Here is a 19150-nt window from a genome sequence, read left to right as displayed (position 1 = left end):
TAAAATGAAATACTATCACTCTCTATTGCAAAAACAGAACATGCATTCTGGCTACTCCAAGTGCAAATTGTTGGTTCTGCCAGTTCACTGTCAATAAAGAATTACAAGGATGCAAAGAAAGAACATACCCTCCCAATATCTGAATATAAGGACTGTGCCTTCTCATTGCCTTCCTCTGAGCCAGTATGGATCTGGTTAAGATTATGACATGAGGGGGATTTGTGATTATAACCTATTGGAAACAGCAAAACTTTAAAATGTTTCAATTGTTTAAAATACACAGTATTTTTGAGAATGTAAACCTAGTGAAGCAAGGCTGATCTTTTTAGATGTAATGCTTTACCTACAAAAGGAACCAGAAACAAAAAGAAATTCAAACATTTCAGTATCGTCATTTAACCCTCATTTTGTGACATGAATGTAGGGGCCATAGACGTTTGAAGCATGCTAACATCATTGAGGCAAACAAGGCACTACCACTAGGTGGCCCTTATAGCCTGCGCCATAATCAAGCATTGTTCATTGCTACAGATATGGACACAGTGGGACCTCATCTGCTAAAATGTGCAAAAGGAACGGTGCTGGTGTAATTTTGGTCTGTTGAGATAGTGGGTGTCATTTTAGGCAAGAATTAATTTTAGCAGATGAGGTCCCATTGTCTCTATATATGTATGAATGAACAAGGTTTAATAAACAAAAACTAAAAGTAGTGCCACCTGCTACTGTGAGCAAATAGACACAGCCAGGATTGAAGGCCAAGCCAGGAAGAAGGCCAAGCACAGCCACAAGTTTAGGATTGAGGAGCACTTCAAAAACAACTCCGACCCCCGATGCATGTGGCAAGGTATCCAGGCCATAACGGACTACAAACCCATCATGACCCCAACCCCAACCCTGAACCCAACCACCCAGGTGAGGTAAGCATAAGTGCCACAGGACACCTTCCAGATCTGCCACACTGACAGTTGACACACACACACTGGTTGGTGCAATCACACACACACACACACACACACACACACACAAATAGACACACACACACAGGATAGGGAAGGAAAAAAGGGTGTTCACCCTGGCGGAGGTGAAAGTGAAAAAATTCTGATGTAAGGCAACAGAGGGTGGACCTTTTGAAACTGTGTGTCCTTTTTAAGATTGTACTTTTGTATTTTTTCCCCAAAAACATTTCACTTTATTTCCTCAACGCTGTGTTTATGTGTGTATTTGCCATTTATATGTGTAACATCTTAACGTCTTATATCAGTTGCTGCAGGAGTGCCTACTAATGAGTAACGGGCCATTTATAAATGTTTATAAAGTATAGATAGCGTCCGCTTTAGATCAAGCACTGCAAAACACTTTACTAATGAATCAACTGAGGTATTGCTACATGTTAAAAACTAACTGAGGTATTGCTACATGTGCTAACATTTATAAATTCACAGACAATAGCTAATGCATGATAAAGGTTATTCATAATGACCCATAAATGGTGAGTAGACCATTATCTCATAATTTATAAATTATCTTTCAAATCATTAGTTAATCATTTATAACTGGTTGATTTGTCATTTCTAAATTAAATATTAAATGTGAGCAGACAATTATCATATACCTTATAAATTATCTTATAAATCATTAAAATTATTTGAAACATGTTCATAAATACATGCATACTCATTTATAAATAGCTTACTAACGTTTATAAATGTTGTAATAATGATTTGTAAAGACTATGTATAACGACCCTCACTCTCGTGTGTATCAGTGACAGGGAATCGGACCAGGGGTTCTTCACAGTGGCTTTTATTGCCTGCATTCACAATAGAAACAAATAATCCATACAATCTTTACTGCAAACTCGACTGCTTACGTACGTCTCAAACAGGGATAGACTAGCTCTCAGGTACGAGTTAGCAAACACTGCCTTACTGGCTAACCTCATGCGTTGCAAAGCATTCTAAATTATATGGAAATCAAAATGCACGGCTCGTTAATCTTCGTGCAAACCAAAGGACTAAATAAACCAAACAAAAAGACAGACAACACTGGCATAGCACACTGAATGATCGTATAGTTTGAACACTTGCAATATATATATACACACGTTTTTAACCATTTACATTTTGTACAAACCACATACCTGCATTCACAATAGAAACAAATAATCCATAAAATCTTTACTGCAAACTCGACTGCTTACGTACGTCTGAAAAAGCACAAAACCAAACTCAGGACAATGCTCACCCTAACGCATAGCGCAGCGTGGTTGCCGCCAAAATATACTTTATGTTGGTTACAACCTTTACAAATCACCTCCTATCGTTAATTTGCTAGAGCATTCATTAGTGCAACTTATATACATTTATATACAATCCATAGTTAGTAAGTAAAAACATGTTCATTTATTAAAATATCAAATTATTCACAGAGCGCTCCCAAAGCTTGCTTACCTCAAACAGGGATAGACTAGCTCTAAGGTACGGGTAGCGCAAACGCCCAAAATGCGTTAAAGTGAAAGAAAATAAACAAGCAGTCGCGCAGCCTCATATTGAACCTTAGTGAATGCAGTATAGTATTTGGGACATTTCCAGGTTTCACACAGAACATCAAAAAAACATTGGATCACATATACTGTTCCACCTCATTTATGATCATTCGTTTACCTTTGAGTCCTGACGTCCCTGACATTGGGAGTGTGGATTACCTCTTTTAAATATTGCTTTAGTGCATCGGCTCAGTGTTAAGGTTTCAGTTTTGATTTAATTTATGTGAATTATCTGTGTCTTCATACATGTACTGTCCCATCAGTTATGATCACTACTCACTGACTTTCAGTTATTTAATTATATTTGCATTCCCCTCTCAATTTATTACCTGCTCATTTATTTGTAAAGGCAATCATATCAGGTTCCTGTTGGGTAACATATCTGACAAATCCACAGTAATCTATCATCTCTAATCACAATAATCTTTAAGATCTAAATATTTCCCCCCATGGAAATGTTCAGTCATTACAAAACAACTGCATGTTATCCCACATTCTTAACAGACAAAGAAAGTATAATGGAAAATATTATCACTCTTTTGTTTTCATTGTAAACATTCCTCATTCTCACGCACCAAAGTAAAAAGGACACTTCACTAGCTGAGTTCACTGACACCACACAGTTTTTCTCAACAGCTTTGACACATTGCCTGGTATGTTGTCATTAAAAAAACTAAAAAACTGAAAAAACTCCATGTTCAACTCCCAAACACAAAACAACCCTTGACACGCTGAAGATCACTGAACACTTAAAAGATGAACCACATCCGCCTCAACCTACATGAATTCAAATTCAACAGCACTGTGGTAGGTACAGTAGGAACCAGCCTCACACGGGCACCAGAATAACCATCCTTGCAGCGGGGTGCCAGAATAATGTACAGTCGTGGCCAAAAGTTTTGAAAATGACACAAATATACATTTTCACAAAGTTTTACTTTCCTCCGAGAGATACTTCTCCCAACCATCCAGGAACAGTTTGGTGATGAACAATGCCTTTTCCAGCATGATGGAGCACCTTGCCATAAGGCAAAAGTGATAACTAAGTGGCTCGGGGAACAAAACATTGATATTTTTGGTCCATTGGCCAGACCTTAATCCCATTGAGAACTTGTGGTCAATCCTCAAGAGGCGGGTGGACAAACAAAAACCCACAAATTCTGACAAACTCCAAGCATTGATTATGCAAGAATGGGCTGCCATCAGTCAGGATGGGGCCCAGAAGTTAATTGACACTATGCCAGGGCGGATTGCAGAGATCTTGAAAAAGAAGGGTCAACACTGCAAATATTGACTTCTTGCATCCACTTCATGTAATTGTCAATAAAAAATGAAAATGTATATTTGTGTCATTCTCAAAACTTTTGGCCACGACTGTAGGTACCTTACCTAATGAACAGGCACCAAATACATGTGGATGCAATGAGGGCAACCAAGACAGTGTTGGTACTTTCCTGCCAACAGCACCAATAACATGTCAACCATTCAACACAACAGCAGATCAATTAAGTTGAACACATGGTGACGCCACACTTAGTCACGAATCAGTCTCATTAATCAATCTCATTATCATAAAATATATAAAATAGCAGGTAGAGGTCTTAGAAGTTCTGAATAGAAGAGGTTGGCAGCATTCATTCTTGTGCAACATTAAATAGCCCAGCATATACAATCAAAGCGTTTATTCACATAATGATCAGAAATAAAACACACCATATGTAATCTAACTAGACCAGGGGTGGTGAGCCGCATGCGGCTCTTTGCCGGCTGACGTGCGGCTCGGCTACAGCTCGAGTGCTCACTCACTTTTCTCTTGGTGTACAGAATTTACATATTGTAAAATAAACATCTAAAATGCATATGCATATATTTGGCAATACAGACAAAAAGCTGTCCGATTTGAATGTGGTATTTATTCATGTATATTTTGTCATCACGCGATCTTGAGAGATGTCTTTAAGTAACGTTAATGTTCCAAACATGAAACATTCTAATGTGTGCACCCAATCTCAGAGAGTTACTAGCCAGAGCAGTAGCTACTGACAGAATGCCATGGATCCAGGAAAGTGTAAAGCTAAACGAAAATATGAAGATGAACACCGGACGTTCTTGCCTGAATAGGAAGAATTATTTGCAGAGCGAAATGGAAAACCCCTCTGCTTAATATGCCAGACGTCACTGTCGCATTTTAAAGCGACGTCTCTCCACACACCATGCTATCATAGCCCAGGAGTTCCTAAAGGCACAGAGCGTGTTTACTACCGGACACTTTACGAAGTACACTGCAATACAGTGCACTGACATCTGTAGTGCACTCCGTCGCTGATAAGTGCTGTATCAAATGGAACACTTACGTTAACCACTTGGCGGAAGTGACGGACGCAAATCTGTTCACGGCACCCGCGAAATTAAGCCGGGAGTGACGTACGCAAATCTGCTTGCGATACCTGCGAAACTAAAACTGACTCTTTTTGTCCCTTGTTTACCCCTTTCTCCACCCCATGTGGAAACTACGATACCTCCACAATCGCGGCAGGAGCCTCCGCCTTCTGGCTAAAGTCGAGATGGTATGTAAATTTAATTGTGATTTTGCCTTACCTTCACAGCATAGCTTCATGTAGTAGTTGCAATTAAATTCTCCTAGCTAGGTATGCTAAATTCTCAATTATCTTTGTCAGAAGTAGCCTTCTTCTGAATCCACATACACACCATATGGAAATAAAACATGACAAATCTGTACATGTTTGTCCCTAGATTCCAATTAGTTTTAAGAATTATCCACTGAAATGATAGGCATCATCTGCTTGAATTCACACAGTAATAGGCCTACTTTGACTGACTGTACTTTTATACACATCTCTGTTGTAGTTAAGTTTACCCTGATACAGGAATCAATTAGCAATTGAACACACAGGCATATTAATTATTGTTACAAACATGCATCAATTTTAATATAAATCAGAAAACGCAATAAAAGACTACAAAACCTCAATGACACAACATTTTATTGATAAAATGACTTACATATTAATATAATCTTCCCTTCCCCTCCCCACACACTCTACAGCAGCCACCCAGTCCCAGGCGGCGCTGCCGTATCAATGTTGCAATGCCACTGCTGGCATTGTATTTTGATGGCCACAGTGACATGAGGGTGGACTTCAGGCTCACCCGAGAGTCATTCAACGCCTCATGGCTGTGCTGGGCACTGACTGTGACCACGGTTGGGGCCCAGAGATCTCCTGTCTAGTTTTTATTTTTTGGCTTGCCAGCGCCACCTCCTATCGGGTGGTGGCCAGGGCCTTCGACATGCCCCGGGCCACCGTTCACCGGCTGGTGCACAGGATGAGTGGGCAGATCGCTGCGCTCCTGTACACCGTTGTCCGCCACCCTACAGGAGAGGAACTCCCACGCCTAGGTGCCCGCTACGCCCGTCTAGCTGGGTCGGCAGCCTTCAGCAGAGTGGTGGGGGCTATTGATGGCTGTTACATCCGAGTGAAGCCCCCAGCGGAGGATGCTGCCTGCTATTTCAACAGGAAGCTTTTTCATTCCATCCAGCTGCAGGCCATCTGTGATGATAAGTGCAAATTCATAGATGTGTGTGTGGGCTACCCAGGCTCAGTGCATGATGCCAGGGTCCTGAAAAACAGCCCCATCTTCTATGAGCAGTCATACCCTCCACCAGGATACTGTATCCTTGGGGATGGTGGCTACCCCTGCCTGTCCCAACCCATCTGCCTCATGACCCCCTTCAGGCAGCCTGTCCGCAACCACCTCCAAGGACGCTACAACGGCTGCCTGTCAAAGGCGGGGTGTGTTGTGGAGAGGTCCTTCGGGATACTGAAGACGCAATGGCGGTCCATCTTCTTAAAGGCCCTGGAGGTGGATGTGAGGTTTGTGCCAGAGGTCATTGTGTGCTGCACTGTGCTCCACAACATCTGCCTCACCAACGGTGACCTGCTGGAGCCAGATGCAGATGTCGGGAGGGCAGCAGAGGACCAGCCAGCACCAGAACCAGCGCCAGCACCTCCAGGAAACGTCTCTGGGGCAGAAAACCGAAATAGGATAGCCATTCAGTGCTATGTCCCAGACCACGATTACATTTCAATTAATACATTAAATATGTAGGGGGTTCTGAACACCAGAATTCCCCTATATTTGGTAAAAAATATAAAATATGAATAAAATATAAATAAGCATTTTATAAGAAGAATAGAACTAATCTCTTGCACATTTCAGTTTGAGCTCCTAACAGCCCGCCCATTAGCAAATGACAGCTACTCATATGATAAGGGTATGGTAATTCAGTGATCACTATTGGTCCCTGCCACTTCCCGGCTGGATGAGGCTAAGAGGACTGGAGGGGTCACAGATGGCCTGGCCCCCAGTGCCTCATCCATAAGGGCATACCACTTCCAAGAAGCAGCAGTGACCCCACCCCCCTCTGTGCTCACACCCGTCCGGGGTTTCTTGAGCTCCTGCGGATGAAAAGACAGCCAAACTGGAGTTGCACATCATTGCACCTTCAACTGGTCTGGTAATTGGTTATTGAACTGAAGGCTGACCATACGATTACTTTACATTACTTTGAGCACAATACATAGATAAGAACAAGAGTAACAACAATCACCTTAATCATAATATATTGCATCCATGTACATGTACACTGCATGTAAATACTCACTAGCCATGCCATCTCTACATTGTGCAAGTGTGTTACTCTACAGGGGCAAAGTTATGATCAAGAAAGACACTTTATTGGACTAGGCTTTGTTGGACACTAGGCTTAATCTGACCTTATATTTGTGAACGAGGTTTTCCCACCTCTTTTTCACAAGCTTGGGATCCAAGCTCCCAAGCCCTCTCTCCTTTATGAAGACCCTGGTGGAAATATATGCTGCTTTAACATCTCGCCTCAACCACATCCCTGACACAGTAATGACCACATTGATCATTGCAAGGTTAGCAACTAAGGCAACCATTTAGAGTAAAGTCCTATTAGCTACCGTATGAGTAATTTTACTTACTCAAATCCAGTCACGGAGGCGTTCCTCTTCCCCGTGAAGAGGGATTTATTATCAGACCGCCACGGGATTAAGGCCCTCGTGTCCTCGTCTGTCCCTAGACATGTGAAATACCACGACATTAAAAAAAAAAACACACAACGATGATTGAAAGCTACAATTATTTCTAGAAGGACAAGCTTAGATAGCTATCATAATGGTATTAATTATCGGGCGGCGTGTGGGCAAACGTTTGCGGTGTCATGTTAACCCGTTATTAAACTGAGCATATCCATTGTTAATCCATTATTAAAATTGCTATTTCGATTGTTTAACAGAACAGCCGTTGTTTAACACTGTCCGATGACTGACATAGCTATCTGTCGTCGGATTGGCCGTTGGAGCAAGCGCCTGGAGCCCGCCACCTGCCCCCGCTCGTCAAGCGAAAAGTGTCCGATAAAAGTGCACCTTCGTCGGACTGGCAAGAGGACCGGGTGGTGGATTAGCCAGCTAGCTTATCATAACTGCCATGCAGATCCAATGGCATCTAATGCTACCTAGCTACCTAGGTATGCTAACAGTCAGTATACATCATATACATCGTTAACTCCACCAAATACTCATGTCGCTGGCTTTAATCTGAGAATGGCATGTTAGTAGTACATTTTAATATCAGTACAATGTTTAATTACCGCTGATACTTACATTTACCGTCTGTAGCTTCGTGGTCTACCGCTTGTGTTACCGTAGCCATCTCGTCCGCCATTGTTTTAGAAATAAAATGAAAAGCTGGCGAGAGGGCTCCTCCTCTTCCGCTACGTAGCCCAGATGGCGCCCGTTTAGGGCCAGTAGTGTCCATCGTTTTACACTGCATTTTTTGCCCGTTTGCAGTGCGCCATCCGGGTACTTTCAGTGCACTGAATTCTGCTGGTTTTGTCAGTGTGGCGCCCTAAGCACTGAAAGTCAGTGCTCGAAGTGCTCAAGTGTCCGGTAGTAGACACACTCACAGAGCTGTGCAAGCACAAGGTAAATACTTTGAAACGTCAGTCAGAGAAACAGGCTCAGCTTTTTACGAAATTCACATACTCTGAAACGGTCACGTTGGCATCGTATCAGGTGGCATGGAATATTGCTTGAGCAAAAAAGTCATATAGTGAGGGAGAGTTTGTGAAGTCTTGTGTACGTGATGTCGTTGCTATCCTCAACCCTGAAAATGACGGATCATAGCGGTCTGTGTCAGACCTGCAGCTGTCAGGCACGAAAGTTGAACAGAGGAGAGCTGACATTAACAACATAATTGAGGCACAGTTATGTACAGATCTTGAGAAGTGCCGGGCTGGAGCCCCCCCCAAAAGTTTCCTTAGCCCCACCAAATATACATATATATATTTTATTTTGAGATCGTAAAATTCACACCTAACCACCGATTTAGTGAACTTATTTTTAATTAATTTTTAGAGTTAGAAATAAAATCTCTAGTAGCAGAGGAATCACGCCTGTTTGAGACTGTGGTGGCAAGCGCACGGCTCTGTTTGGTCATGAATGACGGTGCAAACCCATGACACCGTAATGAGCGACACGATATTCTAAATCCCATGCATTTCAACGGGAGCCAATCCATTGTGACGTAGACCAGCGTTTTGGGCGATGCGACCGGAAAAAGTTTAATCCTATGCAAATGAGCCTGCTAACTAGCCTACTAACTAGCTCACTAGTCCAGTCTGTTATGCTATTTCCACAGGCTACAACATGCCCACTCGAAGCGATGGAAGCGTATTGCGTCGCTGTCATGGGTTTGCACCGTAGACTCGCGAGCGTGCAGACAGATGGTGATAACATCTAGTAAAGAGACTTGGAGCGACTGTCAGACCTAAGCTGCTGAAAGCTGCCATAATCAGCTGCTGGATATAAAGGTATAGCACATGAAGTTTAAAATAGTAAAAGAAATTAAATGGTTAAATCATCTTGAGTTAATTATAGATGTCGTGGCTCTCTTTTATCATGCGGTTCATTGATCCTGTGGGTATGCTACCCTACTCAGTAGCTTCACCAGCTATAACTAGCTAGTGAACTCTAGCCTACAACGTTAACCTACTCACTTGAGCTGCAAATCCCTACCATGCTACAGTATAATTAGCACTTATCTCAGCAGATGTCTTCAAGATGTTTATTTTTGTGCCATATTTTAAATCTAAATGTGTTCATTTCTTTTCCTAAAACCCACTAGAGGACACTATTTAAAAGGTTATTTTCAAAAAAATCTTATGGGGGACCATGCCCCCAGAACCCCCTAGTTTTGCTGGGTCACAGGAAAAATAATAGGTTTTATGTAGGGGCTAATCCCCCCCAAAAGTGAGAACCTCGATTCGTGTGGCTCTTCGAAATGGTGTTGTTGTGGCTCTTTGAGCTGGACTGATTAGCCACCCCTGAACTAGACATATCCAACTAATTAACTAAACGGGAGTGTGTTTGTGTGTGAAAGAGAGGGAATGAGCGTGTGAGGGAGTGTGCAAGCATGTGTGCTCGAGTGTGTGGGCCAGAAATAATGTGTGTATGTGTTCATATGTTCGGTCACCATAGTTCCAGGTGCATGTGTGTGCACGTCTGTGAACATACAGCATGTGAGATGAACAAAGAACAAGTCTATGTGAAGCGTGAAGTTTAAGTGTTGTCTTTGGGTGTTCTATGTTCTATGTTCAGGCCAGTGTGTGTGTTCTCTCCATGTGTTCTATGTTCAGGCCAGTGTATGTGTAATCTGTGTGATTATGGTGCCAAATTAGAAGAGGAAAATGGTGAGTAAGGCATGCTGCTCTCCTGAGTGAGTGGGGAGAAAAGAGAGAGAGAGTACTCTCTTCAGAGAGTGTGGAGAAGAGAGATAAATAGGGGGTAAAATAAATAAATAGAAAGAGAAATAAAGAAAGAGAAAGTGCAAACTGCAGAAATGATAATTTTAGAGAAGGGATCCAGTATTCTCCAAGAACTGTGCAAACTGTAATTTGTCATCTTTGACCTCACACAACACACTATTGTAACACCAATTCTCTTTAAAAGGTTCAAGATCTTTCATTGCTTTATAAAAATTCTGGAAGGCGGTAACGTAGTATCCGGTCTCGTACACGCAGACTGGAGAACAGTTTTTTCCCGAGGGCCATCAGGCTGCTAAATGGACATTGACACACTACCGACACTTTTGCACTCGTCACTTTACATACACTGTCACTTTCATATTACTGTTTGCATTACACTTACATATACTGTCACTTCCAACTTACTGTTTGCACTAGCAGTAATATTATATCAGATATATTGCACTACCTCTAACTCCCTCACTAGATTGTCTGTAGGTTAGTATAGGTTCAATAGGTTAACATAGTTTATTATATGTGCATTATATGTTATATGTATATATGTTAGTATTATATGTATAGGTTGTTACATGTTTAGCATACTGTATTGTATATGTATCTTGTATATTTAGTAAGGTTATTATATGTTTATTACATTATGTTCAGAGTACTTGTACAGAGTGTATGTCATGTTATGTTATGTTATACTATGTTATGTTATGTAATGGTAGGTTGCTGTGCGGTGCCTTGTCCTAAGAATTTCAGTGCCCAGTCTGATCCTGTGTCATTTTGTGCATCTGACAATAAAAGACTTGTAACTTGTAACTATCAAAATCTATTAAAACATGAGACCTCACGAGAATTGAGAAAACCATTACCATGTCATCACTGGACATTAGCTCAATTTTATTTCTGCGACTTACATAAATCGCCATTTTTGCTTGTCCCAGCAGGAAATGTACCAACTGACACTTGAAGCGATGCTTTTGCACATATTTAAAACCCATTCAGTCTCCATTGAAAAGTGTTCATTCAACTTCACAAAAAGTACCTGTAAAATAACAAAAAGAGGCTTTAGCCTCACACACTGCATAAAAAATAGAAGAAAAATGGGCCACAATTCGGGTAGATCGCATCCCCAAGTGATTAGCTACATTTCCACTGTTATCCAGGTCTGGTCCAGCCAACTGCAGTAAATCCCCCAGGGTTGTAACTCCAGCCCTGACAAGAGTATATTCCCGTTTGGGAAGAGGCTTTTCAGCAGTTAAATCCAGGGCTGAACCATGGATCAACGGCTCCTTTAAAAGCCAGTGCAAGGACATTAAACACCTTCTTTGCTGCACTGTAAAAGGAGACCATACTTTAAAAAGATTACGATAAAACACTGGGAATTTGCTTAGATTAATCGTCTTTGGGTCCATCCACATACACACATGCTTACACAGACATGTGTACAGGCACTTCTTTCAAGTAAATATGTCTATGTCTTAACAAACAAAAAGTGTTACAACTTGTACTCATCCTCCAAGTGTAAAGAATGTCAGTGATATTTTGATATCTGCGCATGTTTTCTTGAATCTAAAAGGGCTTCTTGAGCCTACTGAGGCATGATGGTTCTTTCGTGTCCCCTAGTGGCCAGTATGAAACTGACATGCAGCACGCTTCACTCTCTGGCCTTATTTTTCGAACAGAGAGCAGAGCAGAGCGAACGAACAGAGTGCAGGGCAGAGCGAACGAACAGAGAGCAGAGCAGAGCAGAGCGAACGAACAGAGAGCAGAGCAGAGCGAACGAACAGAGAGCAGAGCTCGAAACGAGCACGAGAATACGCCAGCAGTGTGCAGGCCGGCTGCACGCTGGGTGACATCCCCACCTACGGCCTCTCAGACAGCCGCGAAGGCCTGGAGGACATTATGATCACACCCTCGATTACAGATCACGAAAACTGCCCAAAAATGTCCAGTGAGATACAATTACAAAAGGCAAATAAGAAAATTGCTGACCTACTGGAAGACATCCATAGGCTCTCAGAGGAGCTTCGGAAAAAAGACACTCTACTTACCGGCTTCATAGAAGTTGCCTCTGGCCAGTCAAGACGCATTGCGTCCATGAGTAGTGCCAAACACGATACTATACTCTGGGATCCATCAATCGATCCTCAGCGTGCCTGCCTGCCTGCCTGCCCCACGCCGTGCTTCCCATCGGAAACGAATTGGACCGAAGTGGTGGTTCGCAAGAAGAAAAAAAGAGCCTGTCAGCAGGCACAACTACAAAAATCCCCGACGCGCCAGTCTTCCCATCCCCTGGTCCAGGCTGCCGTTGTAACATCCTCTGCGACGCCAGCGGGCCAGACCCCTGCCCATGATGATGTGGTTTTCCAGCCGGCATCCGATACGACTACATCCGCGGACCCACAGACACAGGACCAAACGCCACTCCAGAGTGCCTCATCATACACTCTACCAACGCAAGACGGGGGATCTTACTCCAACTCTGCCACTGCTGTGCCCCCTTCAATCCGGGCAGCAGCCACCATCGGCAAGGACACCACCTCAGCAGCGGGCGAGTCCCAGCAACGATCGGCTGCTGTTTGGAATAAGCCATCCTCCTACCGCCGTAGGCTTTTGAGGGACGCTGTCTTCAGGCGCTCCGGTGACCTCATTCATCCAGCTTCAACCAGAACTGGCGGTGGTGGTTGCCCCCGCTCTGATCTGGTGGACCAGGCCGATGTACTCCCTATGCAGTCGGCTGCGGGCCCATCGCCCGCAGCATCAGCCAGGCCTTCGCAATCACCTTTCATCCCCCCCTTGTTTCCCCCATCCACCCTGATTATAGGAGACTCAATCATCAGGTCAGTGCGCTTTTTCAATGCTATAACACGGTGTTTTCCCGGAGCTACGGTCTCCAACATTTTTATAAAACTCCAGGAGCTCATTCCCTCACTCCCATCCTCAATTATTAGGATTATAGTCCATGTTGGAACTAATGACGTCTTCACCCAAGGGCCGGAGATGATCAAAGATGATTTTAACTGTCTTTTTAATTTGTGCAAACAAAGTGGCAAGATGTTTTTTATCTCCGGGCCCATGCCAACATTAGGCCGTGGGGACTGGCGCTTCAGCAGACTCCTCAGCCTCAACACTTGGCTCCAGTCTGCTGTTAATGCCAACGATTTCAAATTCATCGACAATTTTAACCTGTTCTGGAACCGTGCAGCTTTTTTTTTTAAAGTTGACGGCATCCACCCAAACTCCCTTGGCTCGCAACACCTGGCAGCGAATATCGTACACGCTGTACACACTTCTCCTTCCTGACTATCCACTGCCCACGCACCGGAACCTTCTTGCCAGGGCCCGGTCGCGGTTCAGCAACACTTCAATCCCAAAACTAGCTCCCTCTATTGGAACTCCAATATAAACACTTCTGTTATTTTGCCTGATCAACATGACATTTCAACCCTGATCTCGCGGAGGAAAACTCGTCCGCTGCGACGTTTCAGAACACGAACTCTCAGGGGCTTATTGCAGATACAAGACATTTCTCCGCCCCCCAACGCATGTACAGTGAAGCAAAATATTACTACCTTTATAAATGACCCCCAAGAATTTAGAAACAGAAAAGGGGTGGGTTTCCTACACATAAATATAAGAAGTCTGTTGAGCCGTCACAAACTTGACCACATTAATATTTTAGTAAACCAAGCAAACCCTGACATATTGGTCATATCTGAGACATGGCTACACAAAGATATAGAAGACCAAACAGTGTATATTCAGGGATATAATATTTACAGATCTGATAGGACCAGCAGGGGTGGTGGTGTAGCTATCTATGTAAAAAGCACCTATGCTGCTACTATTTTAAACGCTGTATCTATCCCAAAATGCTTTGAATTAATTTCCCTAAAAATTGACTTTGGGTACAATAATTCCATTATTGTCATTGGAGTGTACAGACCCCCTAGTGCCCCGACTATGGCCCTAAACAAGATGGCAGAACTTCTTATGCCTTTTATTGACTCAGAATTAATTGTATTGATTGATTGTAGTGATTTTAATTTAGATTGGTCAACAGATGCCTCCGAAGCTTTTAAGGAGCTGTCCTCAGACCTGCATTTTACCCAACTCATTTCTATGCCCACTCGTCCTAATCTGAAAGACTTTTCTAAATCAAACTTAATTGATTTAATTTTTTGCAACTAACCAGAAAAATATTTTGCACATGGGGTTTTAGACTTGGGGATCAGTGACCATTGCCCCATAATATGCATCCGTGACATGAGGTTGCAGAAATGTGGTTCTCGGGTAGTAATCAAAAGGAATTTTAAGCATTTTGATGAGCAGGCCTTCTTACATGACCTTTTTTACAGTGACATAGCAGATACTGTCAAAATACCTGATGTTGATCTGGCCCTAAAACATTTCACCACAGCTTTTAACTTCATAGTTGACAAACATGTTCCCTATAAAAAATGCAGGACTAAGAACAGAGTCAACCCTTGGTATTGCAATGAACTTGCAAAACTGCATTGTTCCAGGAACAAGGCATGGAACCTAGCAAGACAGACGAATGACCATGCCCACTGGCTTACATTTAGACAACTTCGAAATAAATGCACATCAGCAGTCAGGAGAGGAAAAGCGGATTTTTATTTACAAAATTTCACTGAATCGTCCAATAGACCAGGTGACTTCTGGAAAGCAATACAAACTCTAAAAGGTGAGCGCAGTACATGCCTGCCTGCTAGCATTTTAGCAGACCACTGTTTTAACTGAACCCTTTGACATCTGCTCTGCTTTTAACAGACATTTTGCTGCAGCTGGGCACCTTTTTGATAACACTGTCCATACTACTGATCTTCAAGCAGATCCCTGCACACCCCCCGCTATCTCAGTTCCACTTTCAGAGAGCAGCCTTAGTCTGACAATATTAGACTCATTTCAGGTCTGCAATGCCCTGATCAAAATTGATCCAAAGAAATCGACTGGCGATGACAAGCTTGACCCTTTCTTTCTGAAAACCTCAGCTACTGTAATTTTTGAACATATTACTCACATCTTCAATCTCTCCATAACAACTGGCGTTATCCCTTCAACCTGGAAAACAGCCCATGTTCTCCCACTGCACAAGGGTGGTGACACTAATAATATGAACAACTACAGGCCAATTTCAAAATTATCATGTCTCTCAAAGATTCTTGAATCCTTTTATTAATATCCAGCTAAAGTCATTTTTATCACTATCCTCTTTCTTGAGTCCATCTCAATCAGGTTTTAGAGCCCGACAGCACTATTTCTGCAGCCTCTCTTGTGGTGAATGATGTTATTGCTGCCTTGGACAATAAGCAACATTGTGCCGCACTATTTGTGGACCTCTCAAAGGCCTTTGACACGGTTGACCACCATCTGCTTTTACACAAATGATCACTTATCGGCTTTGACCATATGAGCCTAGAGTGGTTCAAGAGTTATCTCACTGGTCGCTCCCAATGTGTAAAGGTGGGCAAAATAACATAGCTTTTTTTAGATATTGACAAGGGGGTACCCCAAGGCTCTGTCCTTGGGCCTTTACCTTTTATAATTTATATTAATGAAATTGCCTCCACACTCACTCCACTTTGTCAAGTTCATCTTTATGCGGATGACACAGTTCTGTACTGTAGTGCCTCTCATATTGACTCTGCTATAAATAGACTGCAGCTCTCCTTCCACATGCTTGAGAAGCAGTTAAGTGACCTGAAGCTAGTCCTTAACTGTGCTAAAACCAAATGGATTATTTTTACTAAAGCTAGAAGCACTGATTTTAACAGTTTAAAACTCTGCTCTAGAAATGGTACCGCTCTGCAGGGCCGGAGTGGGGCCACTTTTCAGCCCGGGAATTTCAGGCCCAAGACCGGCCCACTTTTTCCATGGTAGTGGAAATTGGATAAATGAAGCGACAGTTCAGCTCTTACTATCCTGTAGTTTTCTCTTTATTAATACCATGGTTCAACAAATAATTTAAAGGTTAAATAATAATCCACTTAAGCTGAGAAGTTAACAAAAAATATTCCACTATTCCACAAGGATAGGTTGATAAATTAACAAAAGCAGAAATAAATAAATAAAGCATTTGAAACGTATCCCACTCTTCAACAAAGAGGCATATTGAACTAATGTTTACAGTTCAACTCACAGTACAGTATACAGTTACATTGCGAATAGCACCAACAGCATCTACAGCATCAGTAACCGTCTAAGCAGTGCACTGGTTCAGCCACTTTATCTATAACTGTGTCGTTGCTTATAGACATGAGGATTTCCTTCTCTGTGCACATTAACATGAAAGCCTCCAAGTTGTCCTGACTAAATGAGCTTCGTAGCCTATTCTTCACAAATGTTAAGGTTGAGAAGCTTCTCTCACATGCAACCTGTGTGATGGACAAAGTCAACAGAAACGTATATGCTAACCCAATGACATGATAAGCATCTGTGAGGAGGTTGTACTTTGAGAGTATTAAATGGACACAAATGGCACAGTTTTTGCAGGAGGAACAGGTCCTGCTTTCAAGCTCCATCTCTGGTAATATTTTGCTTGCGAATAGGTTGACAACGCTACAATGATATTAACCAACGCTACAACGTTAGCCTAATAGTTACGTTGCTAATCATTAGGCCTATGTCTCTCTTTACCAGTTGTGACTTGTGTTTGTCCTCTTGAAAATAAATCGGTAAGCTTGGCACATTTGGCAGCATCCTCCTCCAATGCCTTTCTTTTTTTCAACCTGGCTTTTTCAGCCCCTCTTCCTCCCATCCATCCTCTCTGACACGTATTGTTGGGGTAGGGCCGGCCCAGCTATCGGTAGTCTGAGAAAACTTTTAGGAAAAGACGGGCTATGGACCCAACCAACTCTATTTGGGAGTGGAGAACTCCCTCGCATGGTACAACATATGCAGAGGCTGCGGTGTCAGAATGCGGAACGTGTGTAGATTACTTTAAGAGGAGATGGACTAACGTGACAAATGTCAAAAAATAAAATTCTCGAGCGGCCCAGAAGTGAAGCGGCCCACCGGGAACTCTCCCGATTCTCCCGATTACCCACCCCGGGCCTGCCGCTCTGGAAATGGTCACCAGCTACAAGTACCTAGGCATTTGGGTTGATGAGAAGCTTGATTTTAAACCACATGTGAATCAACTCGTAAAAAAGCTAAGAATAAAACTGGGCTTTTTATACAGAAATAGGTGCTGTTTTACTTTCCCAGCCAGAAAACGCATTATTGAGTCTGTTTTTATATCAGTTTTAGATTATGGTGATGTAATCTATGGGAATGCATCCCACAGCACACTAAAAACCCTGGATGCTGTATACCATTCTGCTCTGCGTTTTATCACTGGAGACCGCTATGGCACACACCACTGTACTCTTTATAACAAGGTTGGCTGGCCAGCCCTGTCTGAAAAAGGGATGGTCATTGGAAGACCTTCATTTACAAAACAATCATTGGGCTAATGCCACTATATCTCTCCTCTCTCATACACTGGAACTGTAATACCCTCAATACCCGCTCCCAAAGCTGGCTTTCATTATATCTGCCACATGTTAACACCAAATTGGGGAAGACAGCCTTCTGTTATAAGGCACCCTACATCCGGAATGAGGTCCAAAAATCTTTACGGTTGTGCTCATTTATTTCACTAAGAGAATTCTTAAATCTTATCACATGTAAAACTGACTTTTCGTGCAATGATTGTAACTGTTGACTCAACCATAGTATTTTACTGAATATTCAAAATTGTTATTTATCATCGTTCCCTTGTACTATTTTTTTTTTTAATTGTATTTCTTTATTTTATTTTCCAATGTATTAACTATTCATTGTACCCTCGGCACCATTGTAAATGAGGGTCTTATTCCTCAATGTGTTTTCCGAGGCTTAAATAAAAAAATAAAAAAATCAATCAATTTTTCCTGCTTGTGTAATTCATTTGACATTACCTTGCAATAGTTCTGCATTCCCTCGAGAACACAAAAGTGTTGCAAGATAACACAAAAGTATTGAAAGGTAATGCAAAAGTATTGCGATGGGATGCAAAACTGCTCTTTGCTGAAAAATCTCCCTCAATACAATACAACATACATGACAACAAATCACTTAACCTATATACTTCATCCTTTCAATCAGGTACCAACCATTTAATCCTTCAACCTTCACCTTCAGTTATGCAGTTATGTAGGTAGAAAAGGCGCTGTCCTAAATAAAAGTCCTGTCACTGTTCACATTCAGATAATCAATCAATCAATCAATCTATACTCTCGTAAAATACCCTATTCAAGCAGCACGAGGCCTGCGTTTATATGTTTTTATATTTTATATTGTTTGAGAGCTCTTACTTTGGAGAGCGCCTCTTTATTCTTGCACATACAGAGGTAAACCACACAGAGGAAGGAAGCCTACAGAATTGAAGCTTATTGTTCAGCCGAGAACTAAACATCTTTGGTCTGATCTAACAGTTAGAACCTGACTGACCAGGTGAACAACTTACATACATTTTACAAATACTTCATTCTCTTTGACATTTATGGAATAATGAGTTTTGCTCTCTAGCCAGCATGGAGAAATGTAAGCTGTAAAAGTCAGTGTGCTTATGGTGCCGTCTTGTGATTGAAATTTACATTTACTGTCTGTGATATTTGAGTGGAATTGGTATGTATTTCTGTGTCTCTTGTCAAACTTTCATTTCAATAAATGGATTTAAACTGAAGTTTTTATGAATCAGT

The 19150-nt window shown here is 42.2% G+C and overlaps 1 protein-coding gene and 1 long non-coding RNA gene across 2 annotated transcripts in view; both read right to left on the bottom strand.

Moving 5' to 3' along the window:
• Positions 1–1774: 1774 nt before the first annotated feature.
• LOC116219351 lies at positions 1775–2613 on the bottom strand. Its single transcript, XR_004163176.1, has 3 exons — positions 2451–2613; positions 2141–2206; positions 1775–1810 (listed from the first exon to the last, which is right to left on the bottom strand). It is a non-coding gene; the product is annotated as an uncharacterized LOC116219351 (long non-coding RNA).
• A 10046-nt stretch (positions 2614–12659) lies between these two features.
• The window catches only part of LOC116219095 (GTPase IMAP family member 7-like), an 11402-nt gene continuing 4911 nt past the window's right edge, over positions 12660–19150 (bottom strand). Inside the window, exon 4 of the mRNA XM_031562036.1 lies at positions 12660–12789. Coding sequence (XP_031417896.1) covers positions 12660–12789 — 130 coding nt within the window. The remainder of the gene's footprint in view (positions 12790–19150) is intronic.

The sequence above is a fragment of the Clupea harengus genome, chromosome 24, assembly GCF_900700415.2.
Source record: "Clupea harengus chromosome 24, Ch_v2.0.2, whole genome shotgun sequence".
NCBI classification, from domain to species: Eukaryota; Metazoa; Chordata; class Actinopteri; order Clupeiformes; family Clupeidae; genus Clupea; species Clupea harengus.
Note: the sequence above shows the minus strand (reverse complement) of the source record. Positions and strands in the feature narration are given on the sequence as shown.